The 23,911-nt window shown below is 44.0% G+C and overlaps 1 protein-coding gene across 3 annotated transcripts in view; it reads left to right on the forward strand.

Moving 5' to 3' along the window:
- atp10d (ATPase phospholipid transporting 10D) overlaps window positions 1-23,079 on the forward strand; it is a 63,749-nt gene extending 40,670 nt beyond the window's left edge. For all 3 annotated transcript variants that reach the window (XM_034241269.1, XM_034241270.1, XM_034241272.1), the window contains 15 exons: window positions 2,588-2,840; window positions 4,030-4,232; window positions 4,940-5,131; window positions 6,070-6,754; window positions 6,839-6,945; window positions 7,392-7,518; window positions 8,108-8,292; window positions 14,389-14,674; window positions 15,701-15,777; window positions 16,607-16,732; window positions 19,075-19,266; window positions 19,570-19,650; window positions 20,415-20,519; window positions 20,624-20,811; window positions 21,318-23,079. In XM_034241269.1, the coding sequence (XP_034097160.1) occupies window positions 2,588-2,840; window positions 4,030-4,232; window positions 4,940-5,131; window positions 6,070-6,754; window positions 6,839-6,945; window positions 7,392-7,518; window positions 8,108-8,292; window positions 14,389-14,674; window positions 15,701-15,777; window positions 16,607-16,732; window positions 19,075-19,266; window positions 19,570-19,650; window positions 20,415-20,519; window positions 20,624-20,811; window positions 21,318-21,507 (2,997 nt within the window). In that variant the 3' untranslated portion in view covers window positions 21,508-23,079. The remainder of the gene's footprint in view (window positions 1-2,587; window positions 2,841-4,029; window positions 4,233-4,939; window positions 5,132-6,069; window positions 6,755-6,838; window positions 6,946-7,391; window positions 7,519-8,107; window positions 8,293-14,388; window positions 14,675-15,700; window positions 15,778-16,606; window positions 16,733-19,074; window positions 19,267-19,569; window positions 19,651-20,414; window positions 20,520-20,623; window positions 20,812-21,317) is intronic.
- The last annotated feature ends 832 nt before the right edge of the window (window positions 23,080-23,911 follow it).

Below are 23,911 nucleotides of genomic sequence, written 5' to 3' on the forward strand. Positions count from 1 at the left end.
ACATCAACATGTGTCCCCCTCTTCTTCATGTCTCTTCTACATCAACATGTGTCCCCTCTTCTTCATGTCTCTTCTACATCAACATGTGTCCCCTCTTCTTCATGTCTCTTCTACATCAACATGTGTCCCCTCTTCTTCATGTCTCTTCTACATCAACATGTGTCCCCTCTTCTTCATGTCTCTTCTACATCAACATGTGTCCCCTCTTCTTCATGTCTCTTCTACATCAACATGTGTCCCCTCTTCTTCATGTCTCTTCTACATCAACATGTGTCCCCTCTTCTTTATGTCTCTTCTACATCAACATGTGTCCCCTCTTCTTCATGTCTCTTCTACATCAACATGTGTCCCCCTCTTCTTCATGTCTCTTCTACATCAACATGTGTCCCTCTTCTTCATGTCTCTTCTACATCAACATGTGTCCCCTCTTCTTCATGTCTCTTCTACATCAACATGTGTCCCCTCTTCTTCATGTCTCTTCTACATCAACATGTGTCCCCTCTTCTTTATGTCTCTTCTACATCAACATGTGTCCCCTCTTCTTCATGTCTCTTCTACATCAACATGTGTCCCCTCTTCTTCATGTCTCTTCTACATCAACATGTGTCCCCTCTTCTTCATGTCTCTTCTACATCAACATGTGTCCCCTCTTCTTCATGTCTCTTCTACATCAACATGTGTCCCCTCTTCTTCATGTCTCTTCTACATCAACATGTGTCCCCTCTTCTTCATGTCTCTTCTACATCAACATGTGTCCCCTCTTCTTCATGTCTCTTCTACATCAACATGTGTCCCCTCTTCTTCATGTCTCTTCTACATCAACATGTGTCCCCCTCTTCTTCATGTCTCTTCTACATCAACATGTGCCCCCTCTTCTTCATGTCTCTTCTACATCAACATGTGTCCCCTCTTCTTCATGTCTCTTCTACATCAACATGTGTCCTCTCTTCTTCATGTCTCTTCTACATCAACATGTGTCCCCTCTTCTTCATGTCTCTTCTACATCAACATGTGTCCACTCTTCTTCATGTCTCTTCTACATCAACATGTATCCCCTCTTCTTCATGTCTCTTCTACATCAACATGTGTCCCCTCTTCTTCATGTCTCTTCTACATCAACATGTGTCCCCTCTTCTTCATGTCTCTTCTACATCAACATGTGTCCCCTCTTCTTCATGTCTCTTCTACATCAACATGTGTCCCCTCTTCTTCACGTCTCTTCTACATCAACATGTGTCCCCTCTTCTTCACGTCTCTTCTACATCAACATGTGTCCCCTCTTCTTCACGTCTCTTCTACATCAACATGTGTCCCCTCTTCTTCACGTCTCTTCTACATCAACATGTGTCCCCTCTTCTTCACGTCTCTTCTACATCAACATGTGTCCCCTCTTCTTCATGTCTCTTCTACATCAACATGTGTCCCCTCTTCTTCATGTCTCTTCTACATCAACATGTGTCCCCTCTTCTTCATGTCTCTTCTACATCAACATGTGTCCCCTCTTCTTCATGTCTCTTCTACATCAACATGTGTCTCCTCTTCTTCATGTATTTTCTACATCAACATGTGTCCCCTCTTCTTCATGTCTCTTCTACATCAACATGTGTCCCCTCTTCTTCATGTCTCTTCTACATCAACATGTGTCCCCTCTTCTCCATGTCTCTTCTACATCAACATGTGTCCCCTCTTCTCCATGTCTCTTCTACATCAACATGTGTCCCCTCTTCTTCATGTCTCTTCTTCATCAACATGTGTCCCCTCTTCTTCATGTCTCTTCTACATCAACATGTGTCCCCTCTTCTTCATGTCTCTTCTACATCAACATGTGTCCCCTCTTCTTCATGTCTCTTCTACATCAACATGTGTCCCCTCTTCTTCATGTCTCTTCTACATCAACATGTGTCCCCTCTTCTTCATGTCTCTTCTACATCAACATGTGTCCCCTCTTCTTCATGTCTCTTCTACATCAACATGTGTCTCCTCTTCTTCATGTATTTTCTACATCAACATGTGTCCCCTCTTCTTCATGTCTCTTCTACATCAACATGTGTCCCCTCTTCTTCATGTCTCTTCTACATCAACATGTGTCCCCTCTTCTCCATGTCTCTTCTACATCAACATGTGTCCCCTCTTCTCCATGTCTCTTCTTCATCAACATGTGTCCCCTCTTCTTCATGTCTCTTCCACATCAACATGTGTCCCAGTAACAGACAGAGAATCAGCACTTTGGAAACAGGGCTGAAACAGAGGGGATAATGGGTAATGCTGCAATCATCTGTTTGGTGTTTCAGCCAATCAGAGACAGGTTCTGTATATATCTGGAGACCTGGAATATATTGATGAAAGACAGTATAATAGGGGACCTTTAACAAGAATTATCCTGCTAAGCAAAACTTGGAAGTATGATCAATGTTTTTCTTCCCATGCTAACTTTCCGGCCCTCAAAAATATGTCATCACTGCATCCCTCAATTGCATCAGTGATAAGGAATATGATCTACAAAATCATCAACATAATATTGTGTCTGACAGGCTTTTTGCAATCTGCTGCCATGTTTATAAATGCACCTAATCCCTTTCTGTTGCAGGTGCTGATCCCCATTTCTCTGTACGTGTCCATTGAGGTTGTGAAACTGGGCCAGATCTACTTCATCCACAATGACCTAGCCCTGTACAACCAGCAGCTGGACTCTAGGATCCAGTGCCGGGCCCTGAACATCACAGAGGACCTGGGTCAGATCCAGTACCTGTTCTCTGATAAGACAGGAACTCTGACAGAGAACAAGATGGTGTTCCGCCGCTGTAGTATCTACGGGGTGGAATATCCTCATGAGGAAAACGGTAAGAACCGATAATATACACTGCTAGAAAGCTTTGTCTTTTTGCCCCCTTTGTTGCAGACAAAGGAATGGCCTAATTAGAGTTCCAGCAGGAACAATGAGATATTTTTAGTGCAATAAACTGACAGGCAATATGGGGAATGGGGAGGGCGCCAAGAAAACAGGTGTCCAATAGGCTCTGATCGTTACAATGTGTGCTAGACTTGTAATCATAGTCATAGTGTTGAAAGGGGGAGACAGAGGATGACATATTGAAATGACAAATCAATCAATCGTTGATTATCATTGGTAATTCTATGTGTGAACGACAGGACAAAATGAACTCTGTAATTCCACTGCAAAATCAAACAAGTGAAAGTGAAATGTCTTCCATATTCAAACTGTAAACATGTTCTCAACCAGCACCATGAGTATTTGGAAACAATACACTTATACAAGATGTATCCTTTCAGGAGACTTCAGCTGTTTTTCAGTTTGTCAGATAGCCTTCAAGTTTAATCGGAAATGATGTAAATACAGTATCAAATAAGACAAGGACATTCCCATTGCTGGTTTTAACTGCTTTCAGTGTAAAAAGACAAAAAAGGCATGAGAAAAGATTTTTTTTTTAATCAAAAATGCACACAGAGAGAAGAAAAGTAGCTGCATTGAAACGTAAATATTGATCAAATCGAAATGACAAACTCAGCAGCCGTGCACCAAACATAAACGATAACTCTAAAACTGACAGACTTATACAATATCCAGTGTGTGATGATCAGGTAATTATGGGATTTTTAAGCGGTGCAATTCTTTGTCTTTGCAGATTAGCTAACAAAATCTGACTTTGTTTTGTTAAGATACCTAGTACTGACAAAATATTTAAAAAGACAGATATTGCGATGCTGGACAAACATTAGAGCAAATATCTTCAATGAAATGAGAGGCAGATGATAGAGAGAGGGTGACATCACAACAAATAATTGAGACAAATTAAACCCATCAATCACACCTCATATATCAATACGATGTCATTATCTGTTTATAAGTGCACGGTCCATATTAGTGTGTGTGTGTGTGTGTGTGTGTGTGTGTGTGTGTGTGTGTGTGTGTGTGTGTGTGTGTGTGTGTGTGTGTGTGTGTGTGTGTGTGTGTGTGTGTGTGTGTGTGTGTGTGTGTGTGTGTGTGTGTGTGTGTGGTGTGTGTGTCAGCTCGGAGGCTGGAGGTGTATGAGGCTGACAGGAGTGAGGAGGGGTCCGGTCGCTCGGTGACCCTGCAGTCGGGCCGTAGCAGATCTCTGAGCTGCAGACACAGCTCCGTGTCTCTGCACACACTCACTGCTGAGGAGGAGGAGGAGGAAGAGGAGCTGACCAATCACAGCCAGCCCAGCACCAGAGCCTTCTGCAGCCGCGTGGTCAGTCTGTCACACACACAGTGATGCACACACACACACACACACACACACACACACACACACACACACACACACACACACACACACACACACACACACACACACACACACACACACACACACACACACACACACACACGTACCTCCAACCCACTTCATATGTCTACAAGCAAACATGATGCTTAAAGACATCTCATTGTATAGAGTGGTGCAGGAAAGAGTCCTAAACCTGAACATTAGTCAGCATTTTAGCACTTCTTGTTTAGAAATGCATGTTTTTTTAAAATGAGTTTTTGGTTAGTGTCCTGAAATAAGGTTTGTGGGTAATACAAACTTATGATATCTTTACATAAATTACATCAGTAAATACAACACTTTTCAATGTCTGAAGCTTTTGGATGTCACAAGGAGGGCGGTTCCTCACAAGTGGCTAAATGAGACTACTAGACGCCAAACACGATACCGCCTTTAGCTTAGCAATGGGATTTGAAGGCACACAACCGTCATGTGGTCCGTATTGTATATAGCCAAACATTAGCTATTGACTTCTGTCGAAAAATCTCATTGCTTTTTGTCCAGGAAACCCTTGTGATAACTAACTTCTGGCTCAGGTGACAATAATACAATATCCCTGCAGCACTCTATTGTAACCTGTCAATATGAGAAACATGCTCTAGCTACAGTATGATGCATGATCCCATGTTCAGGCGAAGGAGGTGCTGCCGGACCCTGAGCTGGTGAGGAAGCTCAACTGGTTCCTCTCCCCTGCGCTGGCTCTGAGTGACGGCTCCTCTGGGGCCTCCTCCAGCCTGGAGCTCACCTACATCACTGACTTCTTTCTGGCTCTGGCCATCTGTAACAGCGTGGTGGTGTCCTCTGCCAGCCAGCCGCGACACGTGGTGGGTACATGTTAACTTCACAGCTAGGGTCAAGATTAAATGTGTACTCGTTGTACTAGGCTTTCACTTGTTTATATGGCTTGGTTCACTTTAGCCTGTAGTACTGTCTGAACATGCTCTGATTAGCTGCTGAGTGCAATAAAGAAAATGTGAAAAAACCTTCTTTAGAGGAAATGCAGATTTAATTGATTTCTTACGGCCCCTACACACGGCGGCGTGCGTTGAAGCCGGTGAGCTTGTCTGAAGCTGGACCAACAACCAATCACATGAATCTCCCGCCCCGGACACACAAGCGCGGTTTGATTGGCTAGAGCTTGTACTGGCATATGATTTGATTGTCTGACGCTTCTGTCGAAGCTTCAAAAGTAGAACATTGCTCTACTTTTGAAGCGAGCAACTCGATGCAATTCGGCAAAGCGTGACGTCACCCCATTCAAAGTGAATGGGCAGAAGCGTTGAAGCTTCAGCGCACGCCGCCGTGTGGACGTTAGAGTAGTATATAACACACACATACTGTACACTTGTTGCCTAGCAGCCACGCTCTTTGTAGACCAGTCCTCCAGCAGTTACTGTCTTTGTATGGACTTGTCCTTTAGCAGGAGTACTCTCTTGTAGACTTGTCTTCCACATTGACAATTTCTATTCATTGTTGTGCTCATCATTCAGTGAGCTATTTTTCGAAAGTGCACGCGAGACCTGGTAGCGTGCACGCGTCCACAGAGCAGTGTGTCCTGCTCTGACAGCTTGCAGTTAAAAAAAGAATAAACACATTTGAAAGTGGGGGGACACAAACTGTCCCCAGTGGAAATGACGCCCATGGGTGTTAATTCATCTGTTTTGGGGATTGGCTGTGGAAGAACGTGAGGGGAGGGGCCTGGACATGTTTTAGATTTCTTACATAAGTTGATCCCATTCTCTTTGTTGTCTTTTTCCTGCAGGTGCGTGAAGAACAGACCCCTCTCAAGTCCCTGGAGGAAATCAAGACGATGTTCCAGCGCCTGAGCTTCTCTCCGTTCTCAGCCCTCTCCATCCTCTCCCCTCCCCAGATCAAAGCCAGCCCCCACACCCTCGCCCACCGGATGTTTGCCAGGGGGAAGACCGGCTCGCTGGACTTCCCCCCCCCCAATAACAGCACCACGGACAAGTCAGAATCAAGCCTGGAGGGCACCCTGGAAACCTCCAGCCTGAGACCTAAACCGGACCTATCTTCGAGAGTCATGGAAGGGAACTCCGGACAGACGGCTGGCAGGGAGGTAAAGGATGATGTCATAGATTCAAAGACGGACGGGGCCAGGCAGGATGCGGAGGACTTGACCCTAGAAGAGGATTGTAAGAGTGAGGCTGATGAAGAGCTGCTGTACGAGGCGGAGAGTCCGGACGAGGCGGCCCTGGTCCACGCGGCCCAGGCGTACTGCTGCACCCTGAGGGGCCGCTCGGCAGAGAGCCTGACGGTGGATCTGCCTGGGATCGGCTCCCTGTCCGTCCCCCTGCTCCACATCCTGCCCTTCGACTCAGACAGGAAGAAGATGTCCGTGGTGGTCCGCCACCCGCTCACAGGACAGGTGGTGGTCTACACCAAGGGAGCCGACTCCGTCATCATGGACCTGACGGGGGCACCAAAAGGTTGTTAACCGAGTGACTGGGAGCTGAAATACTTGGTCTTTGCCTGACAGGTGTAACAGCAACTTGTCCTTCTGGTGTGTTCAGGTGCAGATGAGGCTCAGGAGATCTACAGACACATCAGAGAACAAACCCAAAACCACTTAGACAGCTATGCCAGAGAAGGCCTCCGCACACTCTGCATCGCCAAAAAGGTATCGCTTCAGGAAGGCCAAACAAAATAACTTTGTTCATTAAAAATGATCTTGAACATTTTCACACACATTATTTACTATAATGGAATCCTGTGGCTATAAACAGAAGTTAAGGGGTAGAGATTTAAACTGTGTATTGCCCACTGTATTACAGCATTTCTAAGCCTAAAGTACATTGACTAGGGTTAGAAATATTGACATGTGTTGCCACTTGTGTGTGAGCACATTTTAATGTGGCATGGTAAGTTCATGTCACAACGTGTGTGTGTGTGTGTGTGTGTGTGTGTGTGTGTGTGTGTGTGTGTGTGTGTGTGTGTGTGTGTGTGTGTGTGTGTGTGTGTGTGTGTGGTGTGTGTGTGTGTGTGTGTGTGTGTGTGTGTGTGTGTGTGTGTGTGTGTGTGTGTGTGTGTGTGTGTGTGTGTGTGTGTGTGTGTGTGTGTGTGTAGGTTCTGGAAGAAGAGGAGTACCAGGTGTGGCTGAAGGGCCAGCTGCGAGCAGAGAGCAGCATAGAGAGCAGAGAGGAGCTGCTGATGGAGTCTGCTCTCAGACTGGAGACCAGCCTCACTCTGCTGGGTGAGAGACACTGACGCAGCTTGAAAAGAATTGATAGGAACGCTATATAACAAGAATGACATCATCAGGTCCCGTCTACAGAATTGTGCATGATGCAAAAACATATTACGCACCTCTCTGCTGTAACTCCTACGACAAATCATTCCAGTCGGCTTTATATACTGTACAAATATATCCATACCATCAGAGCAATGGCTTCCCATTGTTGATGTATTGTCTACTTAGCATATTTGTGATACACTTAAAAATGTGCTGACAGGAAATAATTTTCACTGGACAATAGGACCGGAATCATTTACATGTGTCGGACTACAGTGACTTACAGTTATTTGTGTGTGTGTGTGTGTGTGTGTGTGTGTGTGTGTGTGTGTGTGTGTGTGTGTGTGTGTGTGTGTGTGTGTGTGTGTGTGTGTGGTGTGTGTGTGTGTGTGTGTGTGTGTGTGTGTGTGTGTGTGTGTGTGTGTGTGTGTGTGTGTGTGTGTGTGTGTGGTGTGTGTGTGTGTGTGTGTGTGTGTGTGTGTGTGTGTGTGTGTGTGTGTGTGTGTGTGTGTGTGTGTGTGTGTGTGTGTGTGTGTGTGTGTGTGTCCAGGCAGCACAGGCATCGTGGACAGACTGCAGGAAGAAGTCCCGGAGACGATAGAAGCTCTTCAGAAAGCTGGGATCAAAGTGTGGATCCTCACTGGAGACAAAAAGGAAACAGCCGTCAACATCGCCTACGCCTGCAAACTGCTGGGTCCCAACGACCAGCTGCTGACAGCCAGCTGTGGGAGCAAGGTCAGCGGTGGGGGGTGGCAGGTGGGGGGTGGCAGGGTTCAGCATGTGTGCTGGATTTAATGAGTAAAGTTTAAAAGTTCAAGCTCTGCTTGTTTATCCAGATCCCCAACGCTCATTCTGCAGGTGCTTGAGTCTAAATGACAAGTCGTGGATATGATTGATTTATATAGTTTCAGCAATGTCAGTTGTCTTAGTGTACACACGGTAGCTGTCAATATGCTTTAACCCTACTAGTAGATGTGTTGTGAGTAAAAGTCATGCTGCATTGTAGTCTATGTTAACATCAGTTTCGTGGTTATTAGGGTAAGGGTTTAAAAGCAAACATCTAATAAAACGAACCCCCAAAGCAAACTTCCACGAGCTCTCCATTGATTTCAGAACAGTAGAAAGTCTACATTTCTTCCGTCGCAGACTAAAAAAACACCCGTTTCATTTGAACCTTGGCCCCATTTGAAACCAATGCTCTTACAATGGTTTGGCCTATTTGAAGCAAATATATCTTTTTCCTGAGTTTGTACCTTTATGGTTTATTGGCCTTATTTTAAGTTGCATTGGATAAAAGCGTCAGAGAAATGAAATGTAATTGAATGTAATGTGAAGCTAGCGATTTACCTCCTCTCTCCCCCCTAAAATAACACAAGTTCAGTTAAAAACTCAAATGATTACCCAAAATAATGATCCGATTACTAAATCTAAAACAGTGAGAAAATACATTTGATCAAGTAGTACAAAGGAATGATTAGCTCCGTCACTGGAGGGTTGCTAACAGGAGGCTAACATAATGACTGTCAATCTGTTTGCTCACTACTGCTTTTAAATGTCTAAGTTTTGATCTTGCTTGTAGAGAAAAATATCAATGCATTTAATTCAAATAACATAAATAGGTAACACTTTTATCCTATTGGACTTTGTCAACCATTAAGTTACAAAATCAAAAAGTAAGGATGCTGCATAGACATTACCATTCAACATTTAAGCTCTACGTACCAGAGATGTTCACAAGTCTTTTTTTGCAAGTCCAAGTCAAGTCTTAAGTCTTTGGTCACGAGTCCAAGTCAAGTCTCAAGTCTTTGTGGGGTGAGACTTGATCAAGTCTCAAGTCTTTGGTCACGAGTCCAAGTCAAGTCTCAAGTCTCTAAAAAATAAAAGTCTCATGTCTCTTCTGGTTGTAATAAGCCTTCTATTGTCTGCTGCTATCCAGTCTGTTAAGAATACTGCACAGCTATATCTAAGACATTCAAAGCATTTACTGTATTATTATCACTCCTATATCTATTAGCATACAGTATCAGTACTGATTAGTTGTTTGTTATATGATCACTTTAAACAGGCTATTGCAATGCAATATGAGGAAAAACATCACACTTTAGCTAAATGCAAACAACTTATAAGCAAAACACTTCAGAATCAGAAATCAGTATCACAAATACTTTATTAATCCCCCGCAGGGAAACTGTGTTAAAAGTACTTAAAAGTATACATTTGTTCTGTGCCATATGCAACTAAAAAACTATTGCTGCAATATTATCTGAAATATACTGAACTGGTGATATTAAAACATGACCTGTTCCAAAAGAGATATCTACCATTAACACCATTTACCAGCCAAATGCTGGTAAATCATGCACGTGGCTGGTACTGTATGTTGCACGCACCAGCCAAAAATAACAATGGCAATCTATTGAGTGGCTGGTAACATTTCAACATTCACTAGGCTAGCCATTTGGCCAGTGGACAAAAATGTTAAAATGTGACCTCTGCAACCGTATTGTTTAATTACACTGGGTCTCTAATGACATCTTTTAAGTCTACTATAAATAAACATATTCCTCTATCCTCTCACTCAAACCCAGTGTAATGGTAACCTGATAAACCTGTAACATTAACGTTACGTGGTCAACAATAAACCTGTAACCTGCCTATAAACCGACAGATGTATTTATGTATGTAACTATGTATTTTTCTACGTTTAACGTTAGCCAGTAGATGGTGGCAGCGGAATGTAATGATTAACGTTACCGACCTTTTTTATGTCATGTCAAGAGTTGGATGTCAACGCCACTCAACGCAAACAAGTGTGACAAGCAAACATTCACTCATCTTTTCAAATATTCAGTTACAAAGCTAGTAGCAAGCTAAGTTAACATTATATAGCTGATGCTGAGCTAAACATGTTTGCTAACCGTCCATATGCGTTAATGTGACTGACCTCTCCGGGTGAGTTTTCAAGTGCCTGATGAAATTTGACGTTGTTGCACCAGCATCCTTGATTTTAATATTGCAGACTTTGCAGTGTGCGCTCCTTTTGTTGGTGCCGCCGGCGTTTTGGTCGAAGTTTTTATAGTTGAACCTAATTACAAGCGGTACAGCTGCAGGTATGCCGCCGGTCGCCATGGTGTTACCATAATGTTAATGTTAAAGGTGGGGTAGGTAAGTTTGAGAAACCGGCTCGAGATACACTTTTTGTTATATTCCATGGAATGCTCTTAACATCCCGATAGCCGGCCCGGCTAAAATAACTGGATGGCCTACCAGCCTGTCAGCCTCCCATCGGGGCACAAACGTATCTCGTGCCCTCATTGGTCATGTGCTCGTTCGTGTGTGTTGGAGGAGGGGCTCTGTGAGGAAGTGGCAGATTTTCTCCGGTTGTGTATTTTCAGATTCTAGCGATCTCGAGCCGGTTTCTCAAACTTACCTACCCCCAGTGGCGTTTCTAGGTGTACAAAACTGGGGGGGCAGAAAGAGGTCGGGGGAGAGAGAGAGAGAGAGAGGGGGGGACAGAGAGAGGGAGGAGAGAGAGAGAGGGGGGACAGAGAGAGGGGGGGGAGGAGAGAGGAGAGAGGGGGGAGTGTCAAATTACATACTGAAGACCACAGGAGCAACACTGTGAGCGCATACATTTACGTACACAGCGTGGGGATGTCATAGTAATGCACCTTCATACATGGAGTAAAGGTCACCATCACAAAGTAATTCTTAACAATAACAACAACCGTAATGCTTTAGCATTAAAACACCATAGACTGTAAATATAAGGAAAACAAAGACACTCATCATCGAGGTCACAATATCAATCGATCCAGCAGAGGCAAAACACAGAAGATCAACAAAATATATGACATAAATGAACTTACCAAAGCTGAAGGCTCACTTGAAAAGAAAAGCGGCATGGCGGTCCTTCCTCTGACAGAATGTGTCTATCACTTTGGGGATGAAGTCCTGTAGTTGCTGGATCAACTGGCTTTCAATTGAAAGCATGGCCAATGCGTTAAGTCGCGGCTGTCCCATGGTGTTGCGAGTGAAAGTCTTTATCCTTTTGAGGGTGGAAAAGTTCCTCTCTGACTCGGATGTCGTCATCGGAGTTGTCACTATTATTTTGACCAAAATAACAGTCTCAGCAAACGTTTCCTCCAAGTTGTTCTCGTGAATGGATTTCAACAGAGACAGGGCAGTGTTTCCAGTGTGAAGCTCACTGTGGCGGTAGAGCGTGGTCAGCTCAGACTTCAACTTCTCCTTGTTTCCCAACGCAGGCCACAGTTTCACGGCGCAGTCAAGCTCAGGTGTAGGAAATGACAGGACATGCTGTGGGAAGAATGAGCTGTCAACAAGCTTTGCAGCGATCAAATGGTCACTCTGTGAGAACCTCTGTTCCACCTGTGAGATGACTGTGTCACAAGCCTCCTTCATCACCGGCGCTGTGCTGCTGACTCGTCGGCCTGGCTCGTCTGTTCCATCATGAGCAGTGGCGGCCAATGCATCAGTTTTCTGCCTCATTTTCTGAACATTTTCCTTGAAACGGCAGAGCGCGCTGTTGATCCCAGGTGCATCGATGCTTCGTTTTTGCAGAGTGTTGTATAGAACATCCACTTCTGGCATAAGCAACGAAAAAAACTCCAGGAGCTGCATAAATGCTCGGTCCCGCAGTTTCTTTGACAGGCCGTATGCCTCACTTATGGTGACCGCATCCCATCCTGGTTGTGCGCGTATATGCTTCATACACTGAAGTAGTGCATCTCGGGTCTCCCAAACCGCGTTCACAGTTCTGCTTTTAAAGTTCCATCTCACAGCCGGTGGCCGTGGGATGCGTCTCTGTGTTGCCTCTGCAAGAGCTGCAACACGTTTTGGAGCACCGGAGAAAAAAGTGGAAAAAGCAGTTAGATCTGCAAAAAACACCTTCAGGATGCTCATCCTTGCTGAACACAGTTGCTGCAGGGTCAGGTTCAGTTGGTGAGCGTAGCAGTGAACAAACTGAGCGTTTGGGTACGTCTCCTTCATCACCGTCTGTACCCCGCGCACGTTACCGCTCATGACGGCCGCCCGTCATAGGTCTGAGCGATTAGCTTTTCTTTCAGCTTCAGGGGTTCCAGAACAGCCTTGATGCTGTTAGAGAGACCTACACCAGTTTTGTCCTTTACTTCCACAAACTCCAAAAAACGCTCTGTAACTGTGAGGTCAGGCATAATGTATCGCAGCACAATCACCATTTGCGATTTACAGGAGACATCGGTTGTCTCGTCGGCCTGAACGGCAACAAATGATGTGTTGTCCACTTGCTTGGCTATTTCCTCCCTGTACACATCATACATGCAGTCCAAGAGTTCATTCTGTATGGTGCTTGATGTCCCTTTGAAAACAAGCTGAGCTTCGTAGTGCCGTTGAAGCCTGGAATCGCCCTCACACATTGTCTCGAAAATTGACCTGAATATCCCTGGATTCAGAGAGTCCGCCGACTCGTTGTGGCCCCGCAGTGCTGTCTCACATTTCCCACACAGTTTAATACAGGTGATGATCCGACCAAGCACGTACCTGTTTTCTTCCACCTTCCTATTATGAGAATCAATGCCGCGTCTGTAGGCGCTGTCAATCTGAGCTGCAACATTCACCCTTCCAAGTAATCCCAATTTTACGGCATTTTCCAAATGACTGTTGCTGCTCTCATGCTTCATTGTCCTCTCCGAAAGATGCTTTAAGTCCTTGTAACCTGTCCTCGACCAAGTACCTTGATCTTCACCAAAAAGCAGGCAAGGAAAGCAAAAGAGGGAATTCTTCTGGATACTCGCCGTCAGCCATTTATTTTTAGCAAACCACTCAGCGTTAAACCCACGTTTAACTTTGCCCGCAGTCTGGACCATTTGGAAATCCGGTGGATGGTGGGCACCGAGGCGCTTTACCTCCAGTTTCTCTCCGAGACTAAGTGTCTCAAATGTGTGCTCCAGTAAATGGTCAACTTCATTCATTTTCTTTCAGTTTTTTACTTCTTTTAATCGCTGGTGATGTTAGCTATATGCTGCTCTCTCGTCTCCTCTTCAAACTACACGTGACGTTTCGCAGCACTGCACACGTGAGTACTTACAGCCAATCAATTCTGAATTATGTGAGATGACGTATGGTGGGGATGGGAGCACTATGCCCCTACGGTCATTATTTTTTTGCCACACACATTAAATAGAAAAATACTCTGAGCATGCGCAGTGTAGTTTTTACAATCACCGTTCACTTAGACTGTGAGAGGGAGGGGCAGGATCGGGTTTTGTCCCACATGGCTCTAAACAGCTCAAAACGGCACTCTAGACACTAATTAGAAGAACACAGACTAAAACAGAAATGTACAGACGAATCAGATTATTAAACATGACCTTAAAATATATTTTATATGTTTTTTTATTTATTTTTTAGTATTTTTTTGTAATCATTATTTGTAATACTTTCTTCTGACACTAGGTGGGGCTGTGCCCCACCTGCCCCTAATGACCCGCCGCCACTGCCTACCCCACCTTTAATACGCCAAAAATAGAAAACACAATGATTGTTCACGAGTCCCAAAACACGAGTCCAAGTCGAGTCCGAAGTCTTTTGAGCAGGAGTCCAAGTCAAGTCTGAAGTCTCTGTGTGTGCGACTTAAGTGCGACTCGAGTCCGAGTCTCAGACTCGAGTCCCCATCTCTGCTACGTACTGAAGGCGCACATTAGAATATGAAATGTTGTATGTGGGACATAATGGTGGCAAAGAACTGAAATTGTCATGCATCACAATATGTGTGAATATGTGCACTCTATGTGTATGCTACAGTACTGATGGGTTTCTGTCCCTCATCAGGATGCATGTGCAGCTTTACTCCTGGAGCTCCAGCTGGAAGTGGATCGCAGTGGGGTACCTGCAGCAGGGAATCCTGGAACGTGTCGGTCAGGCGGGGGGGCGGGCTTCATCCTGGTGATAGACGGCCGGACCCTGGACTGGGCCCTGCAGGACGACCTGAAGGAGGACTTCCTGCTGCTAAGCTGCAGCTGCAAGGCGCTGCTCTGCTGCAGGTCCACCCCGCTGCAGAAGAGCCAGGTGGTGCGGCTGGTCCGGGACCAGCTGGCCGTCATGACCCTGGCCGTGGGTAAGAACAGGTGGAAGAAGAATTCAGATGCACTACCTGAGTAAAAGTACCACTACATTATTGTCAAAGTACTTAATTACATGTAAAAGTCCTGCATTTAAATACTTACTTAAGTAAAAATACAAAAGTATTATCAGCAAAATGTACTTAAAGTATAAAAAGTAAAAGTAATCATTGGCCTTTATGTGTGTATATAATTATATTTATAAAACGGACAAGTCAAATCAAGCAATCAGATTGGTTCTTAGCCGTGATATACTGAGCGTATACCACGGGTAGAATTGTAAGTTACTTTTCACAACAAGTCAGTATCCCTCCGCGTCTGAGAAAAACAGTATACCGTTGGGCTGAAAAGCAAACTGCCTGCCTGCCTCCGCTTCGCGTCGGGCCGAACCACGCCCCTTAGCTGTGAGATAATGAGCATATACCACGGCCTGTCGTGAGCTATTGCTTAATTATATATGTGACATTTCTAGATAATGTTGTTGCAACAAGTAGCATTTTACTCTTGTAGACAAAGTTCTGATTGACTTTTTGTAAAATAGTTAAATAATCTGACACTTTGTGATGAGTTAGTCCACTAGTTTATGCATTGCGTTCAGAGTATATAAAGCTGTAAAACAAATGTAGTGGAGTACAATTATTATGTTTTCCTTTTAAATGAAGTGGAGTAGAAGTATAAAGTAGCATTAAATGGAAATACTCAAGTAAGTACAAGTACCTCAAAATTGTATTTAAGTGCAGTACTTGAGTAAATCTACTTGGTTACTTCCCACCTCTGAATACCACTGGGAAGATTAACCTAGTTCTTTGTAAATGAAAGATTCCCTTAAAGTCTATTTGTATTCTTTATTTTAAACTATCCCTCAGCTATAAGCACGAGTCAGGTCAGTTATTATCAGGCCGTCAATACCAGGACATAAGATTTCAATTAGATAGTGACTGTAGGCCAACTGGATCAAATCTTAAATGATGTGATATTCTGTGTGCGTACCTAAATGTGATGAGTGTTTTTGGTTCAACAAGGTGATGGAGCCAATGATGTGAGCATGATCCAGGAGGCTGATGTGGGCATCGGGATCTCTGGACAGGAGGGGATGCAGGTGAGGACTTCACTTTACGTCTTTATGACAGACTCAGGGGGGGCTTCATTCTGCCAGTAATCTACTGCTTCTTACTATTTAATAAAACATCTCAAAAAAAGTTTATAACTAGTGTGCAGGGGATTACCCAATAGCGATAGCCTTAGAGGGCTACGCCTATACTCATAGAAGCTGGGGTTACAGTAGGTCCCTTTTTCCCGGTTATCAACCCTACACTCTAACCCTAACCCGATGACAGCTATATCAAATGGAAAAGATAACAACTTAAAACTTGCCTCACATAAGCAGAGGGAGAAGACAATTATAGACATCAACTTTCATGTCAGTACCACTTCACATTCCTGAGTTATGTGAGGATCATCCCTTTTTTTTAACAATAACTTTATTTATTTAGCACCTTCCATGCATGATGCATCCTATAGTGCTTTACAGAGCAAGATAAGATGCAGTAAAACAATAACAATGAGTAAAAATCAATAAGAGTAACACATAATATTACAAAAAAGTTATAAAAACAAAACGGAATAAGATAAAGATCGCAAAACAATAAAACCGACCAATTCCAAGGGAGTTAGTTGATCTAAGATCTAAGGGAATTATTATGGCAATCCATGACAGCTATATCAAAGATAGAAGCTAGAGCCCCCCAAACTCAGACACATAAATGCAGGAAGGAGACAATAACACACCAAATGTCATGATGCCCCCCCTTACTGTCATCCCTGTTGCCCTACCCTAAAACAACCATAATCATTTTTGAATTGGAGTCATCAACAGCTGTATGAAAAGAAGCAGCTAGAACATGTTGTCTCTGTGTGTCGTTCCCCAGGCGGTGATGTCCAGTGACTTTGCGATCTCCAGGTTCAAACACCTGAGGAAGCTGCTGCTGGTCCACGGTCACTGGTGCTACGCTCGACTCGCAAACATGATCCTCTACTTCATCTACAAGAATGTGGTACGAGTTATTTTCAGAAGTCATGTTTTTTAAGACTGGTTAAGAGACTAACAGTAGGGGAAGTTGCACAATAACTCTATTCTCAGAAATACTGGATATGAACAATCCAAATATTTTACTCGTATGATTTAAAGGTCCCCTATTATACTCTTTTTCAACCCTATATTATAGGTCTCATATATATGTACAAAACATGTCTCTGAAGTGACACCAAACAGATCATTACAGCATCCCATAATCCCCTGTTTCAGCCCTGTTCCAAAAGTGCTGATTCTGTGTCTGTAGCTTTAAATGCTAATGAGCCGCTGATGGCCACGCCCCTCTGAGAGATGATTGGTTAAAAAGAACACAATGGTGCTCTAGGAGGAGATTCAGGTGATACAGTGGGGGGGGGGTTACCTTGGTTGGTTATTGGCTAATGGTTACACAAGCCAAAAAAACATTGTGACATCACAAAGTGACCGAAATCTGATCAGCTCATTTTCAAACAGGTTTTTATATAGATGGATCATGTGAAGCTGACCGTTGAGCGGCCCGACCAAGCAAGGAGGCAGAGGCAGAACGTCCAAAATACAACCCGGTGTGGGCATTTATTACTCACAAACATATGACACAGCCTCAATCTGCTGTTCACGTGAGCAGTCACCAGCCACAAGGATCTCACACACACTACCACCCACACAGACAGGGAAACAGAGCCTAAATACCCACACACTAATGGTAAATGGACTGTAAATGGACTGTACTTATATAGCGCTTTATCCAGTCTTTAAGACCCCTCAAAGCGCTTTACATACTACATGTCATTCACCCATTCACACCCATTCATACAGAGCAGTGTACCTTACTCTAGGAACTAACATGCATACACATTCACACACCGTTGGCCATGCCATCGGGAGCAACTCAGGGTTAAGTATCTTGCCCAAGGATACATCGACATGTTGACTGCATGGACTGGGATCGAACCCACAACCTTCTGGTTGAAAGACGACCGCACTCCCTTGCAGCCACAGTCGCCCTAATCAGCAATTAGACACAGGTGGGGGGGGGGGGGGGCAATTAGACACAGGTGAGGGGGGAGGAGACAACACAGGGCACCAGGTGAACACAATCAGGAGCAACAGACAAAACGGGTTTGGGGAACACCCCCAAACCAAACCACATGTGCAATGTTACAAGGCCCGAAGCCGTCAGTCCACAGTCACAGATCAGGAACAAAAGAGAGAGAATATTTATTTCCTCCTCCTGTAGCCTCGACATCATCCCGACAGGATTTTTCAAAACTGTTTTTCATTGCTTGGCCTCAGATATACTACACATAGTAAACAAGTCTCTTCAATCAGGTGTATTTCCGCAGGCCCTGAAAACTGTAGTAATTAAACCTCTCCTAAAAAAGCATAACCTAGACAAAACCATAATGAATAATTACAGGCCAATATCAAACCTTCCCTTTTTAAGCAAATTGATTGCCTTTCAAAGCACCCAAGGACATCTTACAATTCATAACATATTCTAAGGAAAGGTTTAAGACGGTACAAAAGGACTATAACAGGGAACATGTTGGGAAACAGGAGACATGGAGCACTACAGTGAGTAGGCTGATCTGAACTGGTGGGTTTTGAGGCGGGGGTGGGGACAGTTAGCAGGCCAGCAGAGGAGGAGCGGAGGGAGCGAGAGGGGGTAGGAGGTCAGCCAGATAGGTGGGGGCCAGGTTGTGGAGGGCTGTGAATGTGAGCAGGAGGGTTTTGAAGTCTATTGGTATGTTACAGGTAGCCAATGCAGACGGATGCATAGACGGGGGTGATGTGGTCAGAGGACTTGGTGCGGGGGATGATCCGGGCAGCAGAGTTCTGAATGATTTGAAGTTTGATGGGAAGGCCTGAGTGCATGGTATTACAATAGTCAATACGGGATGTGAGGAATGCATGAACCAGGACTTCAGTGCTGAGACAGGGCGGAGTCTGGAGAAGAATGCAGTCCGGGTGATGTTTTTTATGTGGGGTGCAGATGAGAGGGAGCTGTCCAGAATGACACCAAGATGTCGTGTTTGAGTTGTGCTCTTGATAAGCCATTAAAACAGTCAAATAAGTGTCTCCTGTTCACCAACACATACCCATCTGTTAGGGGGAAATAAAGTATTCCAAAAGTATTCTAAAAGTAATCTGAATACGTTTTAAGACAGGTAACTGTATTCGGAATCTGATTACTTTCAGAGCCATGTATTCAGTATTCAGGCACTCATTACATTTACAAAGTAACCCTCCCCACCCTGGTTCTGCTTGTAAACCATGTTAACTGTAATCAACTCCTCATTCATATCGTGTACATGTGCGTTGCAGATGTTTGTGAATCTGCTGTTCTGGTATCAGTTCTTCTGTGGTTTCTCTGGGAGCGTGATGACCAACGCCTGGGTGCTCATCCTCTTCAACCTGCTCTTCACCTCCGTGCCTCCTCTCCTCTGTGGCGTGCTGGACCGACACACTGCCGCACACACACTGATGCAGCTGCCCCAGCTCTATAGCGCCTCCAAGGTGACTGAACACACAAACAACAACTGCTTAATAAAATGTTTTCCTACAATAACTCAGTTTAGAGCTGAAAGAGAGCAGAGTGATCAGAGCAGAGTGATCTCCACATTAATGACCTGTTATGGCACACCCGCTGAACCTCATGTTGATGGCTTCTCAGAAATCTAGTGCATTGGTGCTGTGTTGATGTATTTTTGTAGGTCAGACCAGAAGTTCCCTCAACAAAAAGCAATGGGATTTTTCCTTTAGATTTTGGAACATTGCAGAAAATATGCTGTTTCAAACCCATGTTGTGTTTCTCTGCAGGTCTCTGTTCCCCACATGTTCTGGGTCACAGTCCTGGATGCCTTTTACCAAAGCCTCGTCTGCTTCTTTGTGCCTTACTGTGTAAGTACAATGTCAACCCTCGTGGCATGTCAAATATGTACTTCCTTTGCCGCTCTTTACATGGTGGGCAAGGGTCTCCTATGCAGAGGTTATAACCCCTGCGTAGGAACAGTACGCAACTTCCGACTCAAACATTTTGATTAATAAAAACAAACTTGACAGGAAAATGTGCGCACCTACAGTGTAAAGGAAATTATAACCCATTTGTACACTTGTTTTTAAAGCAGAGTGAGGTGGTGGGGTGAATAATGACAAATCACACAATTAATTTTGCTTCACATCACACCTATACCTCATAGATATGTAAACCTGCAGTGTTGATTGTGCTTATAAGCCATGACTGTAAGCATAGTTTAAATGTAAAAGTTGTTTTTAAATGAGACCCCTGGTCATTTAGCTGCCTGTCAAAGTCTCTAGCTGTGTCTCTATTCGGGTATTAATGTACTTACATGTGCTGATTTGAGTGCATAGGTTCATACCATTGCAAAGTGAACTATGAGTACCCGAGATGTGCACTCATAACAGTCAAAACGTTTAGCATCCGTGTGTGTTTTAAGACAAGGCTACACGGTCTAGATTCACACACTGCACACGTGTTCACATTGCAGTGTACTAAGGGAATTACCCAGTATGAGACATGCTCTTCTTCTGTGTACTGGTCCTCCACACTGCTGCTAGGAAGGCTTGTTGTTACTATCAAAAAAAGAATATGATGGCATCAAATATATATCTCGTAGTAATAACCCCAGTGTTGTGATTTTCAGGCGTTTGCAGGGTCAAGCGTCAGTGTGCTCTCCTTCGGCTCTCCCATCAACGCCTCCGCCCTCCTCATCATCCTGCTGCACCAAGTCTTCGAGAGCCCCACCCTGGTCAGACACTCTACAGCTGTCAGCCACTCCAGTCATTCATTGTTTGGTGTTCTGTAAGGAAAGCAAAGAATGGAAGTGTGTGACATTAGGTGTGTGTGTTGCAGACGTGGATCCATGCCCTGGTGTGGCTGCTCAGCGCTGCCTCCTACTTCGGCTTTGTGCTGCTCTTCGGTTTGTTCTGTGTGACCTGCAGCCCCCCCACCAACCCTCTGGGGGTGGAAACACTCCAAATGTCTGACCCACTTTTCTACATCATATGTGCCCTTACCACTGTGACAGCGCTGATACCCAGGTACACACACTGCACATAAACACACCATCAAACACTACACACTGAAGACTGAATACGTCTCGACAGGTTAAGACTCCACATATTAACACCACTTCACTTCAGCATCGCTAAGTTAAAGACAGCTAAAGTGCAGTCATTTAGTCACTTGTTGACCACCATTTTTTTAATTCTCTGGTGGGGTATTAACTTATCTATTTTATGTCGTAAAACAAAATGTGAAACTCTCTTAAGCTTATGTGAACCACAGCCTTTATTTCAGGCAGGTAACCAAACACGCAAAATATCTTTTAGGACTCATTCCTGCTCCACTCTATGTGAAATGTAATGTACTGCATTCTTTTAGTTTTTGTCCTGTTTGCCCTTACTTTGTCTCCCTTCCTCTGACACTACTGCAAAGCCATCAAATTAATCCAACATATATTCAATCTTTCTTCATATCGTAATATACCTGTGATGAGCTCAAATGAGCCGATCACTGACCCTGTTGGTCCACTTCTCCTCTGCAGGCTGCTGTTCCGAGCTCTGTTCAACACTTTACACCCCTCCGCTGTTCTGAAATCAGCTCAGACGGACAGAGAGGATTCTGAGAATTACCGGAGGAAAATGCAGCGCTGGAATCAGAGCCGGCCCAAAAACAGGCTGCCAGTGTGTGCAGACAACCCGGGCCTGGAGCCCTGCTCAGACACAGTGTCCTGACACACACACACACACACACACACACACACACACACACACACACACACACACACACACACACACACACACACACACACACACACACACACACACACACACACACACACACACACACACACACACACACACACACACACACACACACACACACACACACACACACACACACACACACACACACACACACACACACACACAGAGCTGACAGTTCAGAAGACATGCTGGATGTAATGATAATCATGTGACCTCCACTCACCAGTTATTTATTTAACAATGATAATTTTGCTACATGCAAGCAACCAAATAACTTTGGCAAAGATAATTTAAAAGAAAATTGGACACATTCTTCACTCACATTTCAGATGAGTGTGTGTTTAATATCTCACCAAGCTTTATTGAAGACAATCTGTGAACCATGACATGTAGAATCATGAATCTTCTGACATTTTTCATAAATGAGTTTGACCAAACTTCACACTTTGTCATATATAATAAATATGACACAGGGTTTCTTTCGTTTCTTATTCAGACGTGGTATGCAGAGTTCACTAAATGCATGTGCAGTAATCAGAATCAGAATGTATGGTATGAGTCAAATCACTGTTTAGCTGTATATGTTTCAGATAACTGAGTTATAGAATGAGAAATGAACAACTATGAATCAGAATTTAGCTGTAATGAGATTTAATTTATTTTTTAACAGATGGCACTGATAATGCTATCATACTGGTTGACATTTCAACACACAGCACTAGCATCCCAGTGGAGTGCTATGTGTCCCCCTATGAATGTAAGTTGAATATGTATTGGAGCTCTGGTCAATCAACTGCTGAGAGGAAAATCTGGCATTGAAGCCGCTGCTGGAAATAACCGACTTTGTGTTTAATTTGTCATTGCATTTTGGTGGTGCGCAGGTAGCATGTGGCTAAAGTTAGCTGTGTGTCTACGTTCTTAAACTATACAAATTCGATAAAATCGAAAATCCAACTAACTGCTGTCAACCAAAACACGTGTTCTTCCTCTTTAAGGCTGCATTTGTAAATACTCCAAGGGCCCAAGTACACTCTGGTTCAAAGTAAAACATTGGACAGCGCTGTTGGAATGTACTTTGGGATATTCATAGCGGCTCACTGTTTGAGCAACAGAGTACCAAGCGCAGTGAATGTGTGAAAGATACTTTTTTTGCAATACTGTTTAACCAAACAGTAAGCTAGTTAGCTCTCTAGCTGGCATAGGCATGCATGTTCTCAAAATTAGCTAAAGTTCACAGTAGCCTACATTTTCTTATTTATTTTAATAGCTTGCTACCTAGCTTACGTTTTCTCAACTTTAGCTAACTTTAGCAATAGCCTACATTTTATTTAGTTTCATAGCCATATTGTCTACAGGCTATATCATGTCACATCATAATTGTCTGTTATGTTGTCATCCTCGGGCACTCACTATATTTTTCACATTTTTATTTAAAACATTCAAACTTACCTGTTGGTAAATTCATATAGACAGGGCCCCTCCCAGAGATGGGGTCGTTACTAAAAAAAAGTAATATATGACATATTACATATTACTTTTAAAAAAAAAAGTAATATATTACACTACTTCGTTACTCTCTCCATAAAGTAACTCGTTACTTTACTCGCAGGGCCAGCCCGCCCCTCCCTGCAGGCAGATCACGCTGACTGCTAAAGTTTCAAATGTTCTCTTTAGTTCAGTTTCCATTGTCGCATAAGACTGATCCAGATAGCTCCTGAATGTTTTCCTATCTGACCGTGGCTGTCCTCTGTCTCCTGCTATCTGTAGATTTTGTGCAGTCTATCTCTGCTCGCGCTGTTGCGTCGGCGTGTTCTCCTGCGTGTTGGTCATGTGTTGCACTGGAACCAGACTGGAACACACCGCAAAGACTTCAGCCGAGCACGTACGAACTGCGCATGCGGTGGCAATAACTCTCCTTACCAGCAGGCGGCGGTAGTGTGTATTCGTCATTCAAAACAGGCAACAACCAGAAAACAGAGCAGAAGAACAGACTATGTGATATAAACAAACAACAAATAGCTGTGCGTTAGCTTCACCTTAGCATGTGTTCTTTGCAGGTGTTTGATTATGACTGATTTTAGCAAGTAACGAAGTAACGCGTGTCGGGGCAATGTTAGTAACTGTAGTGTGATTACTGAATTATAAAAGTAGCGCGTTACACTACTCCATTACCGACAAAAGTACCCAACTCTGGCCCCTCCCTACAGGCAGATCACGCAGACTGCGTGACAAGTTGACCAGGGGCGGCACTGCATATAGAAATAGAACACTGTGTTTCTTCAAACAACTGCTCCCTTACTTTAGTTTTATATTTGTAATATTTCAACCCGTATTGAAATAGTGTGGTTTATTTACATCCTAACTGCAGTTA

Source organism: Gymnodraco acuticeps, unplaced genomic scaffold, assembly GCF_902827175.1.
Source record: "Gymnodraco acuticeps unplaced genomic scaffold, fGymAcu1.1, whole genome shotgun sequence".
In the NCBI taxonomy this organism is placed as follows: domain Eukaryota; kingdom Metazoa; phylum Chordata; class Actinopteri; order Perciformes; family Bathydraconidae; genus Gymnodraco; species Gymnodraco acuticeps.